Here is a 17,617-nt window from a genome sequence, read left to right on the forward strand (position 1 = left end):
TCTCACAGAATTTAGCTGAGCGTAGTGGTGGCTGCCTGTAATCCCAGCTACTCAGGAGGCTAAGGCAGGAGAATCACTTGAACCTGGGAGGTGGAGGTTGCAATGAGTGGAGATCATGCCACTGCACTCCAGCCTGAGCAACAGAGCGAGACTCGTCTAAAAAAAAAAAAAAAGCAATTGCGGGGTGCCATATCAGGCCCCTAAAAGCACCTGTGAGCCCTGGAGGGTGGCATGGAAAGTTCGGGCGTTGTCTGGAGTCAGCACTGGCTTCTGAGGTGCCAGAGAGAGGGCAGAGTGGGGAGAAGCACCTAGTGGGGCTCCTTGTGAATTCTAGAAAGGCACTCCCTGCATGGGCAAGCACCAGGTGTGTCAGACCGCATCCCCCGCCATCCTGAGCACAGAAGGTGAGCCCCCAGCCTGAAGATGACAGGAGGCCATTTCCAATAGGTGAGTTTATTAGGGGAGGGGACTGGTCAAGTCATCAGTGCAGCACTGTGCCCCCTTGGGGCTGGTCATTCCAGTGTGTGGGCCCCGGGGGTCACAGGCATAGCAGCAGGAGGGGGAATGAGTACCCCCACAGGGCCATCCCCAGCCCAGTCCAGGGGTGGGGATAAAGGGGTGACCCCTGGTGAGGTCCTCAGGCATCTGTGGCTGAGCCGGGTGGCTCCTGGGGCAGACAGCGCCGGTGCCGGAGAATCGACTTCTCCTCCTCCTGCAGGGACAGGTCACACACAAGCATGTCACCCAGTATGGGACACTGATACATCACTGCGCACGTCAGCCAGCACCCAGCACACAGGATCTCAGATACACCCCCTCCCACTGTACTCATGACCCTTCCAAGGATGTGAGGGGACCCTGGGCTGCCCACTCTTACCATCTCAGAGGCAGTGCTGGGGCTTGCGCCTTCAGGCGACCCGCCTTCATCCCTTGAGCAGTCAGGTCCGGCATCCTCCTCGTACTCTGTCAGGCAATCTGACTCCTCTCCTGGAATTGGGGAGCAGGGCATGGGTGAGGGGATCAGGGCTGGCTTGCCATCTCCAGCCACTCCCCTCCCTCTTGGGAGTCCTCTGGGCCCCTCACCATCAGCACAGCCATCAGAGACGTAGCTCGTGGGGGGCTCAATCCGGGACACAATCTCTGCCAAGTCGGTGAAACCAGAGCTTGGGAAAGCAAGCACCTGTGGGGTGATGTTGGTAAGGCTCTTGGGGAGGTCATAGAGTCTTGGGGCCCCTGGGGGGCCCAGTGGTGCATTAGGGGCTTAGAGGAGATCCTAGAGTGGCAACTCTCTTAAGTCAGCAGAGGTCTGAGAGCTCAGCAAAACCCAGGGATATATGGGGCCATCTGAGGTTTGCAGGAGACTTTCAGGGGGCCCGGCTTTGGAATCACTGGAGTCAGAGTGGCCCCAGTACGGGAACATCACAGGCTTACGTCTGCACGACGGCTCTCATTGAGGTCTGCAGACCGCCGGTCTGTGAGCATTTTCTCAATGACGTTGCCACGGCTCCAGCCTCCAAACACCGCCTTCCCGTACTGGTAGCCCACATCCTATGGGAAGTGAGGGGCTGAGTCCATGCTTGCAATCTTGCTTTGCTTGTCCCCACTGTCTGCCCCTTCTCTGGTCCCTCAAAAGCCTGATGCTCTGGGGCAGCTGGCATTTGAGATTAAACCTATTTCACAGTCAGCTGCACATAGCACACTCACCTACACATTCCCTCTCCTGCTGTTGACAGACATTACCAATCAATCTCTCCATGTTCTTTCCCACTTGGCCCCATGCAGGGTGCTGGGTACCAAATAACACATGGTGGTGACGTGCAAGCTTACTCTGAAGTCTGCAAACAGGGAGTTCATCTGTGGATATCGCCATCTCCCAAGCCCACAGCAAACCTTTTAAGTTTCTCATGGCATGCTAGCCCAGTGAGCCCACAAAGGACATCACACATTTCTACTGAGACTCAGGGCTTCTGGTCTGCAGCTACTGATCAATTTTTAAAAAAAAAAATGTTATTTTAATATTTAATTTTTAAAATTATTATTATGAGACTGCACTCCCAGGCTTGAGTGCAATGGCACAATCTTGGTTCACTGCAACCTCTGCCTCCTGGGTTCAAGCGATTTTCCTGCTTCAGCCTCTCAAATAGCTGGGACTACAGGCATGTGCCACCACACCCAGCAAATTTTTGTATATTTAGTAGAGATGAGGTTTTACCACATTGACCAAGTGGTGTCGAACTCCTGATTTCAAGTGATCTGCCTGCCTCAGCCTCCCAAAATGCTGGGATTATATGCATGAGCCACTGTGCCCGGCCCTTTCTTTTTTCTTACAGACAGAGTTTTGCTCTGTCATTCAGACTGGAGTACACTGATGCAATCACAGCTCACTGCAGCCTTGAACTCCTGGGCTCAAGTGATCCTCTCATTTCAGCCTCCCGAGTAGCTGGGATAACAGACATTCACCACCACACTCAGCTAATTTTTTATTTTTAATCTTTGTAGAGTTGGGGTGTTGCTATGTTGCCCAGGCTGGTCTTGAACTCCTGGCTTCAAGCAATCCTCCCACCTCAGCTTCCCAAGGTGCTGGGATTACAGGTATGAGTCACCATGTCTGGCCCCCTGATCAATTTCAGTTGGCTAGGGTTATGGCACATTTTTCAGGGTCAGTGGCACATAATACACAAATTGCTACCTCCCTCTCCTGGACCTGTGACAGACATTACTACTCCATCACTATTCTTATTCCCACCAACACAGAAATGGCACTAGAAATCGCTATACAGTGCTTCCACGGGTGCAGCTGGCTCATAAGGAGAAACACTCAATACACAGCACATGCACAGCCACACCCCTACCACATCCCCTGCAGACATCACTAATTGATCACAGATCTGTTTCCCACAGATTCCAGATGGGATTCCTGGATTCCTCCCCCCCACACTGCTCTGGGCTTTAAATGGCAAAGCTTTGCCGAACCACTGGCAATGCTTTGCTACTTAAATATGCAGGCACCATGTCACTCCTGCCCACTCACATAGATCTGGTCGAACTTCCCGAAGTCCATGGTCTTGAAGCAGTCAATGGGCGGGCGCAGGTACTCGCAGTAGGAGCTAGACTTGACCACCTCCAGCTGTCGCACGCAGGACACGTAGGCCAGGCGGGACTGGATCTCGGCCATGTCTGGAACCTTCACTTTGTCCGCCCAGGGGTTCAGCCGTTTCCACAGCAGCCACCAGCCGGACAGGCTGTCCCCATAGGTGCTGAGGTCTGTCTCATCCTGGCTCCCCACATCGATGGCGATGACCGTTTTGGCACCCATGCTGCGGGCGATGTCCGCTGTGGGGCCAGGGGGTCAGCAGGCTGCTCTCCCCTCGGGGGCCCAGGGCAGAGATGTTCAACCCAGTCATATAGACGCCATCATGCAAATGATCACACAAAAAAACCATACATGCAAACGACATGCTGTCTTGTACAGGGCATGGAAATGATGCAATTGAAGTTGAGGGGGTGGGGTCTGGTGTTGGGTGTTTTTTTTTTTTTTTTTTTTTTAGACAGTGTCTGATTCTGTCACCCAGGCTGGAGTGCAGTGGTACCATCTCAGTTCAGTGCAACCTCCGCCTCCCCGGTTCAAGTGATTCTCCTGCCTCAGCCTCCGGAGTAGCTGGGATTAGAGCCCCACACCACCACGCCTGGCTAATTTTGTATTTTTAGTAGAAATGGGGTCTCATCATGTTGGCCAGGCTGGCCTCAAACTCCTGACCTCAAGTGATCCGCCCACCTCAGTCTCCCAAAGTGTTGGGATTACAGGTGTGAGCCACCATGCCCAGCAAGTATTGAGTTCTGGGGAAACAGGGACAAAGGCAGTGGGAGAAGAGATGGGAGGCCAGACACAAGGGAAACCGAGATATAGGAGGAGAGAGAGACAGAGTAGAGAGAGCAGGAGGAAGAGATACCCAGGTCAGAGACATGAAAAGGAGCAAGAACCCAGGCACAGAGGTGGTTCCCGAGGCCAAGACAAGGGACAGAGAGCAAGAAGGGATGGGGGAGACTAAGGAAGCAGGACAGAGGGAGTGGACAGGGGCGGGTGGTGTCTCCATGGGCCTGTGTCTGCATGGCTGTGTGCCTTAGGGAGAATCTCCCAGTGATTCTGGGGAAGCAAAACCAATGTCCTGTAGCCAGATCCAGCCCAGGAAGACACCCAGTTCTCTACTGGACTTTACACATGCATCTCTTGTAATGGATCTTGAATGTATATCCACTTGTGCCTAACACAGCACACCAGCAGGTGGATGGAGATTTCAAAGAAGCTCCCTAGAGCTTCTCTATGGGTCTAGGTCCATGTGTCCACGTCTGCGTGTCCGTGTGTGCCTGCTTGCGGCCCTGCTGTCTAAGACCCCATGGGAGGCTGTTTCTGTGAACAGGTCCATCTCTGGCTGTGCCTTCATCTCTGTAGACACACCTGGGACTGTTCATGTTCATTACAGAGCTGGATCACTGTCCAGACGTGTTTCCTTGTGTATCTCCGTGTGCTGTCACCTGCAGGTCTGCACACACATGCTCACATGAGTGGGTTTACGACATGTGTTTATCTGTCTAGAAAGACTGTAGCAGTGGGAGTTGGCAAACTCTGCAAAGGGCTGAGAGGAGGTAACTCTGTCTTTGTGGACCACATGGTTTCTGTCCCAGTGACTCCACATCTGCTGCGCAGAAGCAGCCACAGAAATGACTGGGTGGGCTGTGTCTCAATCAAACTTTTTTTTGGTTTTGATTTTTTTTTTTGGAGATGGACTCTCACTGTTGCCCAGGCTGAGGTGTGGTGGCGTGATCTCGGCTCGCCTGGGTTCAAGCAATTCTCCTGCCTCAACCTCCTGAGTAGCTCAGATTACAGGTGTGTACCACCACACCCGGCTAATTTTTGTATTTTTAGTAGAGACAGGGTTTTGCCACATTGGTCAGGCTGGTCTTGAGCTCCTGACCTTAGGTGATCTGTCTGCCTCAGCCTCCCAAAGTGCTGGGATTACAGTTGTGAGCCACTCTGCCTGGCTCAATAAAGCTTTATTTATAAAATCAAACAAAGGGCCAGATTCAGCCTGTGGGTCATAGTTTGCCCACCCCTGGCCTACAAGATTGTAAGCATGTGTGCAGCTATCATACATGTCTATTTGGGTATATACACTTTCTGGGTGTGGAATTTTTTTGTTTGTTTTTTTGAGACAGTCTCACTCTTTTGCCCAGGCTGGAGTGAAGTGGCACGATCTTGGCTCACTGCAAACTCCAGCCCCCGGTTCAAGCGATTCTCCTGCCTCAGCCTCCTGAGTAGCTGGAATTACAGGCACCTGCTACCTTGCCCAGCTAAGTTTTTTTTTTTTTTTTTTTTTTTTTTTTGAGACGGAGTTTCGCTCATGTTACCCAGGCTGGAGTGCAATGGCGCGATCTCAGCTCACCGCAACCTCCGCCTCCCGGGTTCAGGCAATTCTCCTGCCTCAGCCTCCTGAGTAGCTGGGACTACAGGCACGCGCCACCATGCCCAGCTAATTTTTTGTAGTTTTAGTAGAGACAGCGTTTCACCATGTTGACCAGGATGGTCTTGATCTCTTGACCTCGTGATCCACCTGCCTCGGCCTCCCAAAGTGCTGGGATTACAGGCTTGAGCCACTGCGCCCAGCCAAGTTTTGTATTTTTAATAGAGATGGGGTTTCACTATGTTGGCAAGGTTGGTCTCAAACTCCTGACCTCAGGTGATCCTCCCACTTTGGCCTCCCAAAGTGCTGGGATTACAGGTGTGAGCCACTGTGGCCAGCCAAAATTTTAAGTTGTGTACTTGCCCGCCTCTTACGTACACCCATAAAGGTGGCAGGCCTGGCTTAACCAGATCATAGAGCTGTGGCATCCCTTCTATGTGTGTGCACATCCCTGCATGTTTTAGGGAACGTCCAGGGCAACTGCGACAGACTGGCATGCATACACAAATGACCTCTTTCACTGACATGCGTGTTCACCTGTGCTCATGTACCTGGCTGTGTGTACACATGTGCATGTGCCTTACCTGCCCCTGAGGGAATGCATGTGCGTATGTAGCTGGTGTGCATGCATGAGTGTCGCATTTCACCTGCATGTTCCCTGACGTGTGTGTGGACATGGGCACCCATCCCTCGAGTGTATACCCACTTGGGCTTAACACAACACACCAGCAGGTGGCTGTAGTTTTTTTTTTAAGACGGAGTCTCGCTCTGTCACCCAAACTGGAGTGCAATGGTGCGACCTCGGCTCCTTGCAACCTCCACGTCCAGGGTTCAAACGATTCTCCTGCCTCAGCCTCTGGAGTGGTTGGGATTACAAGCACCCAACACCATGCCCAGCTAATTTTTTGTTATTTTGAGTAGAGACAAGTTTCACCATGTTGGCCAGGATGGTCTCAAACTCCTGACCTCAGGTAATCTGCCTGCCTCGGCCTCCTAAAGTGTGGGATGACAGGCGTGAGCCACTGCGCCTGCCAGGATGTAGATTTTAACCGCACATGCTGCCGTCCATGAGCACATCCATGTATTATCTTGGGCACATGACTGCGTGTGTGTGTGTGTGTGTCTGCACCCCTGCACAGGCGGCTTGGGCATGCGTCCTGTCATAGAGCTGGTCTGTGTATGCCCGTGCGTGTGGTGCAGGAGGGGCTCGCATGTGTGGGCAGCTCGGGCAGCCACTTGCCTGGCAGGTTGTTGATGTAGCCGCCATCCATGAGCAGGTGCCCGTCCTTGGGGTCGCACAGCGGGGGCAGGTAGCCCGACAGCGTCATGCTGGCGCGCACATACCGCCACAGGGAGCCTGCGCGGTGGGACACACAGACACAGACACGCACAGACACGCTCAGACATGCCAGAAGCCCGGCCAGCCCGGTGGACTCGCTGACCTGGGACGTTGTTAACGTAGCACCCATCCACCAGCAGGTGCCCGTCCTTGGGATCGCACAGTGGGGGCAGGTAGGGGCAGTAGGAGGCGCTGGCCCGGATGTAACGCCACACGCAGCCTGTGGGGACGGCGTGAGGGTGGTAAGGCGCCTGACAAGCCTTCCTGCTCCCCTCCCCCGAGGAGTGACGTACCTGGGGTCTCCAGGGCATTAGTGGGTGGCGGTTAGTGGTCGGTGATCGGGCCGGGGTGGACGGTCACTCGTGTTAACAACGTCCCAGATGCTCAGCGGCCCTCCCAGAAGCATCCCCCCAACCCCATGTGGCGTCAGCGGTTGCTGCGGGCTGGGCGGGGACACCCACCATCTTTGTGGACTCGCATGGCTGAGGCAGTGATATCTGTGGTCACGTTGAAATAAGGTAGCCACAAGTCCTGCGGGGAGAGGGACCGAGGTGGGGGAGGAATAGGGGAATCCTTTCGGGAGGGGTGGGCAGGGCAAGGGATGGGGTGGGCCTACCTCAATCTGCTTATCCTGGAAGACCCGGTGGATGCTGCGGTTAAAGGCAGAGCCAGTGAACATGGAGGTGACTGGATACGTGAGATCCAACACTGGTTCCAGCACTGAAGTCATGCTCTAGGGACAAGGCGGCCAGACAGGGTCAAATAGAGGTCATGTGGGGTCACAGATAGGGTTCCCCAACAGAGGGTGAGCAAGGAGCACTTAGGGGTCTGGCGCAGTGGAGGACGTCACAAATCCCACCACTTTGAAAGGCTGAGGTGGGCAGATCACTTGAGGCCAGGAATTCGAGAGCAACCTAGCTAACATGATAAGACCCCGTATCTACTAAAATACAAAAAAAAATTGCTGGGCTGGTGGGGCACGCCTGTAGTCCCAGCTACTTGGGAGGCTGAGGCAGGAGAATCACTTGAACCAAGGAGGTGGAGACTGCAGTGAGCTGAGATCCCACCATTGCCCTCCAGCCTGGGCCACAGAGCAAGACTCCATCTCAAACAAACAACAACAAAAAAAGGAGCACTTAGAGATGATGTGGTCACCAAGGGCCCTGGGTGCTCTAGCTAGGGGTTATGGGTTAGGGTCACTACACAGAAGGTCCCAGAGTGGTCACTCAGAGTCCTAGAAGCGTATCTATAAAAGTCTGGACAGGTGGGGTTCACAGATTCAATCAGGAAGGGTCACCCTAAGCCTGGAGGCCCCCCATGGGATCAGGTTAGGGTGGAGCCACGGGTTTTATGGCGCTCCTGGGGTGCCACAACCCCTCCTCCCAACACACACCTTGGCCCACTCCCGGGCCCGCTGCTTCGTGCGGCTGGCGCTGCGCTCCTCCGCGTACAGGGCCCCGATGAAAGAGCCAATGGACGTGCCGCCCACCAGGTCCACAGGAACTCCCGCCTCCTCTAATGCCTTCAGCACCCCAATGTGTGAACAGCCCCTGCCGGGAAAACGGGCCCAGGGACTCTCTAGGCCCCACTCGCAGGAGCTCCTCTGCCCCTACCTCCTCCCACCTCCCACACAGCTAAGGAACAAAAAAAGGGCCGGCCCGCACTCACGGGGGTCTCTCCCGGGAAGCAGCTCCCACCTCGGATATCCCAGGCCCCGCCCCCAGAGAGCAAGCCCCGCCCCTCACCTGGCCCCGCCCCCGCCCAGCACGAGGGCAATGGTGTTCCCTGTGAGCACCCTCGCCAAGCGGGAGAAGTCACTGTGCCGGTCCGCCCGCCTGGAGAAAACCTTCTCGTAGAGCTCATGCTGGGATGGGGGAGAGAGCCGCGACCCAGGAGCATGAAGGCGGGGTCCACCAGATACCCCACCCCCACACCCTTATCTTTGAACCTGTCCCCAGATCTCCCAGGCCCCGCCCCAATATCACAAACCACGCCCAGTAGCCACTCCCCTGGAAAGTGGGGGCCAGCCCGCTCCTCACCAGCTTGGCGGGGCTGCGGCGCGAGAAGAGGCGGCGTGGACAGCGCAGGTGCAGGTGCCCGGAGCACCAGCTACGCATATTGAGCCACTCCACGGTGCGCGTGGGGCCCGCGCCCTCCTCTCGGTGCAGCAGGACGAGCTGCTTGAGAGCACGCACGGCTGTGTTCTCCAGCATCTGCTCTAGCTGCAGAAGATGGACAGCGGAGGTCACTGGCTGCCCCGCCACCACCTAAGCCACACCTGGGTCCTGATTGCCCACCCCCATGCGAGGGTGCACGTGGCCTGGTGTAGGCACAGGAGGGCAAGGGATGGGGCCCGAGGTGAGTGAGAGGGGGCACGGGCTCCTGACCTGGCCGAGGGTGGGCTCCTGGTCCCCCAGGCCCACGATGAGGATGCAGTCGGCCTGGCGCAGGCAGCGCACGGTCCAGGGCGTCAGTGAGGCGTCCGTCTGGTAGAGTACGATGCGGTGTGCGTCCTCCTGCTGGGCCAACCACCCTGACAGCCGGAACTCTTGGATGCTGGGGTGGGATGGTGGCAGCGTCATCCTGGGGCTGGCCTGGGGTTATGTGCTCCCCGAGACCACATAGCTCCGTTGCTGGGAGGAGCCTAGACACCCAAACTCCCACCATGGAAATCCGTGCCCTGGTGGGCAGATTCACACCACTGTGAATCTCCCCATTGACCTATGGGTAGGATGCATGTTTCGTGGTTGGAAGATGAGAACTTGAATCTAGGTCTGAAAGAATCTGGGGCTCCAAGCCCACCCATCACCCTCCCCACTCCCTTCCTCGACACACACCTATCCAGCGCGGAGGCCCCCAGGCGTGCCCGGATGATATCACTGTTAAGGAGTAGCGTGGGACCTAGAAATAGGTGGGGAAGGGAGATTGGAAACCATGCTCCACAAAACAGGGGCCTAACTCGGAAGAGAATATCCATTACCCCGCCCCTGTGACCCTGGTTTCCCCCCAACCCCCAACTGACTTACCCAAACATCTCTCACTCACTAATGTCCCCCCCATGGCCAGCCCCCACCCATGTCCCTCACCCCACTGACCAATGGCCTGCAGGGCATGCTGTAGCTCCAGTGTGAAGGCCACCATGGGCACCTCAGCACACACAGGCAGGACTGCCACTGTTGCCAGGTTGCTGGCTGGGTTGGTGAGTTCCGAGTGCGGGGGGACACCCAGCCCAGAGCCTGCTGAGAACCCAATGGATGAGATCTGCGGTGCGAACCTGTGTCTGGAGAGACAAACCCTCCTCCTCCTCCTCGTCTTCTTCTTCCTCCACATCTGAAATTCCTGCCCCTCCGCTCCCAAACTGCAGCGCCTAGCTGCCCAGAGTCTTGACTCTACCATACTGAAAGCCATAGCTCTAGTCCTGGACCCTCAGCCTCAACCACTGTCCCCTCTTTGGTTAAAACTTGGTCACCCACCCTCCATGTGGGACCCTAATCACCCCAGTGGGATCCATTGCACAACTCTACAACCATTCAGATTCACTGTACTTGGGAGATCAATCGGCGCCCCCACCCCATTCTGGCCCTGGCTCCTTTGTCCAATGGAGGGAACTGAACACAAAACGAGGCAGAAATAAAGCTACTTTTAGCCTGGCCAACATGGAGAAACCCCACTCTACTAAAAATACAAAACAATTAGCCAGGCATGGTGGTATATGCCTGGAATCCCAGCTACTTGGGAGGCTGAGGCAGCAGAATCACTTGAACCCAGGAGGCAGAAGTTGCAGTGAGCTGTGCCACTGCACTCCAGCCTGGGTGACAGAGTGAGACCCTGTCCTTTGTCTAAAAAAAAAAAAAACCAAAAGGAAAGAGAAGAAATAAAGCTACTTTTGACCCATTTGTTGCTTCCCAGCTTCTCCACTGACAGCCCTGACCAAGCTGCTGTCAACTCCCATATCTTGCCTAGACCTCTAGCTGCCTTCTCACTGGTGGCATCCCTCCTCCCCTATACCAATCTAAATAAGCTCAAAAGCGTGTCCACAGCCCCTAGCCCCTATGCGACTTACCCCTCAGTCCCGCTCCATCTTTCCCCTTGATCACTTTCCTCCTTTCAGTGCTTCAAAACCACCAGTCACCAGTGCAGCACCTCTGGTTTCTCTTCCATGTCTGGTCCCTCTCATTGGTCAAGTCTCAGCTCACTGTCCTTAGAAAAGCGTCTTTCTCCCTCCCTTTCTCCCTCCCTCTGCAAGTTACATGCCATCATGATCCTCTTTTGTCTTCCAGGTATTGTATTTGTTGTTTATCTGTAATTTCTTTCTCTTCTTTTTTTTTTTTTTTTTTTGAGATGGAGTTTCGCTCTTGTTGACCAGGCTGGAGTGCAGTGGCACAGTCTCGGCTCACTGGAACCTCCACCTCTTCGGCTCAAGCAATTCTCCTGCCTCAATCTCTCAAATGGCTGGGATTACAGGCACCCGCCACTAGGCCTGGCTAGTTTTTGTATTTTTATTTAATTTTTTCATTTTTATTTTCTAAGAGACAGAGGTTCACCGCATTGGTCAGGCTGGTCTTGAACTCCTGACCTCAGGTGATTCACCTACTTCAGTCTCCCAAAGTGTTGGGATTACAGATGTGAGCCACTGCACCCAGCCTCTGTAATTTCTTAATGAAGTCTTTTCTGCCACTACTGCCCTGCCCCTGCCTTGGGGGATCTGGGGGTCAGGGCCAATCGGGTAGCGGGCCTGGGGGAAAAGGGAGTATCTAGGTTGCTAGGCTGGCCCAGAATCTGGCCACCACAATGTAGAAACTCAGGGCCACATTTCAGCAGGCCTCCAACCCCACTGCACTCCACATTCTATTCTAGCTCACTGAAACCACAGGCTGAGATGGGGAGCTACATCTTCCAGCATGCCTGTAACTTCAGAAGGCAAGGTGCCCAGAATCCTAAACAATAATCCATGGACTATTTTCCATCATGGTATGGGGAGTTTGTTTTATTTTTTCTGAAAGAGGCTCTAGCTCTGTTCTCCAGGGTGGAGTACAGTGAGACAATCACGGCTCACGGCAGCCTCTGCCTTCTGGGCTCAGGCAATCTTCCCGCCTCAGCCTCCTGAGTAGCTGAGACTACCAGCACGTGCCACCACACTCACCTAATGTTTGAAACGTTTTTAGAGACGGGGGTCCCACTATGTTGCCCAGGCTGGTTTCGAACTCAGTATCCTGGGCTCGGCCTCCTCCCTCCTCCTGCCTCGGCCTCCCAAAGTGCTGGGATTACAGGCATGAGCACCATGCCTGGCCCTGCCATCATATTCTGATCTAGGACTCCCTTTCTCACTACATCTAGGCTGTGAACTTCCCAGCAAACCCTGACTCCCGGGCAAACTCCAGCACCAAAGATTCAGCCCCCAGCACCACTGATTAACTTTTGGGCCCCTAACTAGCACGCCCGGTTTCAAGGACTCCGTTTCCCAGCATGCTCAGGAACACGAACTCCAATTCCCGGCATGCACTGTATCACGGTCCTACTTCCGGTTTGAAACCGGCCAGGACAGGATTTCTTCACGGAACTCCGTTTCCCAGCATCTCTCAGGAAAAAGGCTTCCCTCCCAGCATGCTCTGGGCACGGGACTACATCTCCCAGCATGCCCCGGGCCGGCTGGCTCTCACCTGGGAAGGGTCCTTGCAGCTGCTGCAAATTCCCTAGAATTTTCTGGCTCAGCAGGTGGATAAGGCGGGTCACGACCTGCGGGCGTTGGAGACCGGCATTTCAGTGAGACCCGGGAAGCTGCTGTCCGAGTCCCACCTCTCCCTCCTCTGCCGGGGCTCCTGGGTCCCACCCCCAAGAGCCCCTCCCACGGCCTCGCCCTCCCTAAGTCCCTCCCTCGGGTCCCACCCCACCCAAAACCCCTCCCACACACTAAGCCCGGCCCCCCCTCCCCCGTCCCGCCTCCGCCCCTCTGCCCAACCCACAACTGGCCGCACCTGCGGGTACCGACGTTTAATGTGACCCAAGGTGCCCTCGGGGAGCTTGGCTAGCTCCGTGTCGCGCACCGCATGCACTGTCGTGGCTCGCGGCTGCCGGGTCAACGCCTCCACCTGGGGGGCCGCGTGCATGACTGGGGCTGCTTGGGCGGGGAATGGGGAGGCCGAAGATGGGTGGAGATGGGGCCGTACTGCCCCACCTAGGGTTCCCCTGTAATGGCTGTGCAGGGAAGCAAGCGTCGCTCGCGACCCATCAGAACTCCGGGGAGCGGGAGAGGACAGGGATCCACGACAGGCGGGGTTCCCTTTTCCAACGAAATGAGGTCTGGGCAGGGAGTGGACTGGGTGACCTCAGAAGTCAGGAGTTGCATTCACTACTCCCTGGATTGCCCGGGACAATGTGTGTGCATTGTTGGGGGACTGGCCTAGAAGAGGCCAGAGGTCAGTGGGTGGGGGTGGGTGGGGCCGCACTCACCACGCCGATGAGGTCACCACGGCCATACTCGCCCACCAGCTCCTTCTTGCCACTGCCTCGCTGGATCACGCTACGCAGCCGCCCGTTGAGCACGATGTAGGTACAGTCGGAGCGGTCCCCCTGCCTGGGTGGGCGTGGCGGTCAGCAAGGTCTTACCACACCTAGGTCCCCACCCCTAGGCCCAGCCTGAGCAGTGCAGTAGGAGCTCCACCTGTACAGCGCACGTCCTGCCTCCACCGCCGTCCAGTCAATGGCGAAGTCCATCTGGCGCACGAAGGGCGACATCCTGGCTGCCACTGTGTGCGCCGCGCTCAGCACCACACTGGGCTGTGCGCGCATGATTCTGCAGGTGAAAGGAGGAGGTGCATGGGCCGGACTGGGGGTTCCCTGGAGCACCCCAGGAGTGGGGAAAATGGGTGGTAACTTGGGATGAAAGAGGAAGGCCTCAAAATTGTCTTACAAGGGTGCTAGGAGGCCAGCTCTGGGGACTCCCTTCTGCTCTTCTAGGAGTGGGGTTGAGGGACAGGGTCCTGGACATTCCCACAAGTTGGGGTTCTCTGAGTGCCACCCGCACCCCACCCTCGGGCCCAGTCATACTCGTAGAAGTCGGACTTGGAGATCCGCAGGAAAGTGCAGTCGCGCTGGGCTCGCAGTGTGAAGATGAGAGGTTCTCCAGTGAGCACCGCCAGCTGCCCCACCAGCTCCCCGGGCTGCGCCACGAACAAGCATACGTCTTCTGCCTTGTCGATCATGCGCTGGTACACGTGCAGGCAGCCCCAGAGCACGAAGTGCAGGCTCACGTCCTGTGTGGGGAGAGGCCGAATGAACACTGAACCCAGACAGCGTGGACCCCACCCCAGCTTGGGTCAACGCGCCCCACAGGAAGAATATATAAAGACGGAAGGAAGGGTTAAGAAAAATATGGGACGGGCCGGTGGCTCACACCTGTAATCTCAGCACTTCAGGAAGCTGAGGCAGGCGGATCACTTGAGGTCAGGAATTTGAGACCAGCCTGACCAATATGGTGAAACGCCGTCTCTACTAAAAATACAAAAATTAGCTGGGCGTGGTGGCATGTGCCTGGAGTCCCAGCTACTCAGGAGCCTGAGACAGGAGAATTGCTTGAACCTGCGAGGCAGAGGTTGCAGTGAGCCAAGATGGCAACACTGCACAGCATAGCGAGACTCCTGCTTTAAAAAAAAAAAAAAAAAAAAGGCAAAGAGTTAGCTTATAACCCAGCAATTTAACTCCTAGGTATATACCCAAGAGAAATGAAAACATATGTCCAAGCACTTTGGGACGCCAACACAGGAGGATTACTTGAGCCCAGGAATTCAACACCAGCCTGGGCAACACAGTGAGACTCTACCTTAAAAAAAAAAAAAAAAGAGGCTGGGCGAGGTGGCTCATGCCTGTAATCCCAGTACTTTGGGAGGCTGAGGCAGGTGGATCTTAAAGTCGGGAAATCGAGACCAACCTGGCTAACACAGTGAAACCCCGTCTCTATTAAAAATACAAAAATTAGCTGGGCGTGGTGGTAGGCATCTGTAATCCCAGACACTTGGGAGGCTGAGGCAGGAGAATCGCTTGAACCTGGGAGGTGGAGGTTGCAGTGAGCAGAACTAGCGCCATTACACTCCAGCCTGGGCAACAAACTGAGACTGCATCTCAAAAAATAAAATAAAACAAAACGAAAGAAAACAGACTGTGGTAATGGCTACTAAAAAGCATATATACTTTTTTTTTTTTTTTAAAGACAGGGCTCACTGCAGCCTCGACCTCCTGGGCTCAAGTGATTCTGCCTTAGCTTTCCATGTAGCTGGAACTGCAGGTATGTGCCACCATGCCTGGCTAATTTTTTGTTTGTTTTTTGTAGAGACTGGGTTTCACCATGGTACCCACGCTGGTCTTGAACCCCTGGACTCAAGAGATCCTCCCCACCTTGCCCTCCCAAAGTGCTGTGGTTACAGGCATAAGCCACTGTGCCCGACCTAAAATACATACTTCAAATGGGGGAATTGTATAGTACCCGAATTATAGCTCAATAAAACTATTACACGACCCCCAAAAATATTGTTCCACTTGAGGCCCACTGACTTCCTTATTTCTTAGAGATCAATTTGTTTCTTCAGACCACACGCCATTTGCACAAGCTCTTCCCTTTGCTAAGAATGACCTTTCCTCCCACTGTACCGTTTGTTCCTCCCCCTCCTTTCTTCTTAGGTTATGTCCTCAGAGATGCCACCCTGTCTAAGCCAGACTTTGTAATGCCAAGATCATCTCCTTTGTAGCGCTAAGCACTTATGATTTTACAAGGCTTGGTGTAATCCTTTGAGAACACTGTGGGCTGCCCAAGGGCAGGGACCACTGAGGGCTTGTCCTGCTTTTTTTTTTTTTTTTTGAGGCGGAGTCTCACTCTGTCACCCAGGCTAGAGTGCAGTGGCACAATCTCGGCTCACTTCAACCTCTGTCTCCTGGATTCAAGCGATTCTCCTGCCTTAGCCTCCCAAGTAGCTGGAACTACAGGCACCCGCCACCATGCCTGGCTAATTTTTGTATTTTTAGCAGAGATGGGGTTTCACCATGTTGGCCACGCTAGCCTTGAACTCCTGACCTCAAGTGATCTGCCCACCTCAGCCTCCCAAAGTGCTGAGATTACAGGCATGAGCCACCAAGCCCAGCCCTTTTTCTGCCTCTTGTCCAGCCCGCAGACAGCGTCCAGAATGGAGCAAATGCTGGGTAAACATGTTTCTTTCATCTTTGGGTAGCCTGGCCAGCCAGACACCTGTCTGTTCCTTATTTATAAAGGGGTCCTGTCCACCCCTTTATAAATAACGAACTGAAACCACCCAGAAATGGAGAGATGCCTTCTTTATCCACCACACCACCTGTCTGGGACCCAATGAAACTCCACCCCCTAAAACCCTGCAGGGACCCCTGGGTGAGGTGCCAGTCCCACCATATAAACACATGGTGGAACCTTCTAACAGAATTTCCAGACTGTGGCCAGGCGCGGTGGCTCACACCTGTAATCCCAGCACTTTGGGAGGCCAAGGAGAGCAGACCACTTGAGGCCAGGAGTTTGAAACCAGCCTGGGAAACATGGCAAAACCCTGTCTCTACTAAAAATGCAAAACTTAGCCAGGCATAGTGGCACACGCCTGTAGTCCCAGCTGCTAGGGAGGTTGAGGTGGGAGAATCACTTGAATCCAGTAGGCAGAGGTTGCAGTGAGCCAAGATCACTCTACTGCACTCCAGCCTGGGTGACAGAGAGACATTGTCTCAAAAAAAAAAAAAAAAGTTTCAAGGAGATGCGCAGCAGAGCAGGGGCTCCCTACCAAAAGTTCTGCCAACCCCAAGAAGCTCTGCAGGGCTGCAGACCAGCCTGGTACATTGACAGGCCAGGGCTAGGTTGTACCCAACAGAGTCGCCCAGATAAGCAGGGCCCAGGGGACCCCAAAGAAGCCACAAGCTGGCCTTACTTCCTCAGCTGTACCGAGAACAGCTGGCAAAAGCCTCAACTTCCTCTCCAGAAAAAGAGCCCATCCCTGCCATGTGCAGCTGAAGGGGACAGCAGTCACTGGGTCAAGTGACACAGCAACACCCCAGCTGGCTAACAGTGCAACCACAGCCCCCACCCCACTCCAACCCTGGCCCCGGCTTCTCTCCCCCAAGCCTTGGGTGCTGTTGGGGTCCCAGTATCTAGGACAGCTCATTGTCACCTCAGGTCCCCCCTCACTGTAAGCTGCTGCTAAACTCCCTCCCTGGGTGCCTGTCACTCTTGCAAACCTCACACTGTGGATAATGGACTGGATCGTTACGATGTGCTGCTCTGTACATTTCAGTATTCCTGGTCTCTACCACCAGCTGTCAGGAGCAGCACCCTGTGAAGTTCTGACAGTCAAACATGTCTCAGTAGGCCAGGTGTAGCTTCTCACGCCTGTAATCCCAGATCTTTGGGAGGCTGAGGCAGGTCGATTACCTGAGATTAGGAGTTCAAAACCAGCCTAACCAACATGGTGAAACCCCATCTCTACTAAAAATACAAAAATTAGCTGGGCTCTTCTCTGGAGAGAAGTCAAGGCTTTTGCCAGCTGTTCTCGGTACAGCTGAGTTACGCCTCTGTAACCCCAGCTACAAGGGAGGCTGAGGCAGGAGAACTCCTTGAGTCCAGGAGGCGGAGGTTGCAGTGAGCTGAGATCACGCCACTGCACTCCACGGTGGGCAACAAGAGCAAGACTTTGTTTCTTTTTTTTTTTTTTTTAAAGACGGGGTTTCACCATGTTGGTCAGGCTGGTCTTGAACTCCCGACCTCAGGTGATCTGCCCGCCTTGGCCTCCAAAGTGCTTGGATTACAGGCATGAGCCAC

The 17,617-nt window shown here is 54.7% G+C and overlaps 1 protein-coding gene across 8 annotated transcripts in view; it reads right to left on the reverse strand.

Moving 5' to 3' along the window:
• Positions 1-437: 437 nt before the first annotated feature.
• The window catches only part of PNPLA6 (patatin like phospholipase domain containing 6), a 27,978-nt gene continuing 10,798 nt past the window's right edge, over positions 438-17,617 (reverse strand). For 5 of the 8 annotated variants that reach the window (XM_032252019.1, XM_032252022.1, XM_032252021.1 and 2 more), the window contains 19 exons: positions 13,846-14,051; positions 13,460-13,591; positions 13,249-13,372; positions 12,774-12,887; positions 12,459-12,534; positions 9,894-10,037; positions 9,636-9,699; positions 9,186-9,354; positions 8,838-9,020; positions 8,544-8,662; positions 8,192-8,348; positions 7,415-7,531; positions 7,260-7,329; positions 6,700-6,816; positions 3,032-3,333; positions 1,432-1,548; positions 1,084-1,180; positions 878-987; positions 438-712 (listed from right to left, as the gene is read on the reverse strand). In XM_032252019.1, coding sequence (XP_032107910.1) covers positions 638-712; positions 878-987; positions 1,084-1,180; positions 1,432-1,548; positions 3,032-3,333; positions 6,700-6,816; positions 7,260-7,329; positions 7,415-7,531; positions 8,192-8,348; positions 8,544-8,662; positions 8,838-9,020; positions 9,186-9,354; positions 9,636-9,699; positions 9,894-10,037; positions 12,459-12,534; positions 12,774-12,887; positions 13,249-13,372; positions 13,460-13,591; positions 13,846-14,051 — 2,493 coding nt within the window. In that variant the 3' untranslated portion in view covers positions 438-637. The remainder of the gene's footprint in view (positions 713-877; positions 988-1,083; positions 1,181-1,431; positions 1,549-3,031; positions 3,334-6,699; positions 6,817-7,259; positions 7,330-7,414; positions 7,532-8,191; positions 8,349-8,543; positions 8,663-8,837; positions 9,021-9,185; positions 9,355-9,635; positions 9,700-9,893; positions 10,038-12,458; positions 12,535-12,773; positions 12,888-13,248; positions 13,373-13,459; positions 13,592-13,845; positions 14,052-17,617) is intronic. The other 3 variants (XM_032252023.1, XM_032252018.1, XR_004260931.1) reach the window with 2 other exon arrangements.

This window comes from Sapajus apella, unplaced genomic scaffold, assembly GCF_009761245.1.
Source record: "Sapajus apella isolate SASKATOON/1434 unplaced genomic scaffold, GSC_monkey_1.0 scaffold77, whole genome shotgun sequence".
NCBI lineage: Eukaryota > Metazoa > Chordata > Mammalia > Primates > Cebidae > Sapajus > Sapajus apella.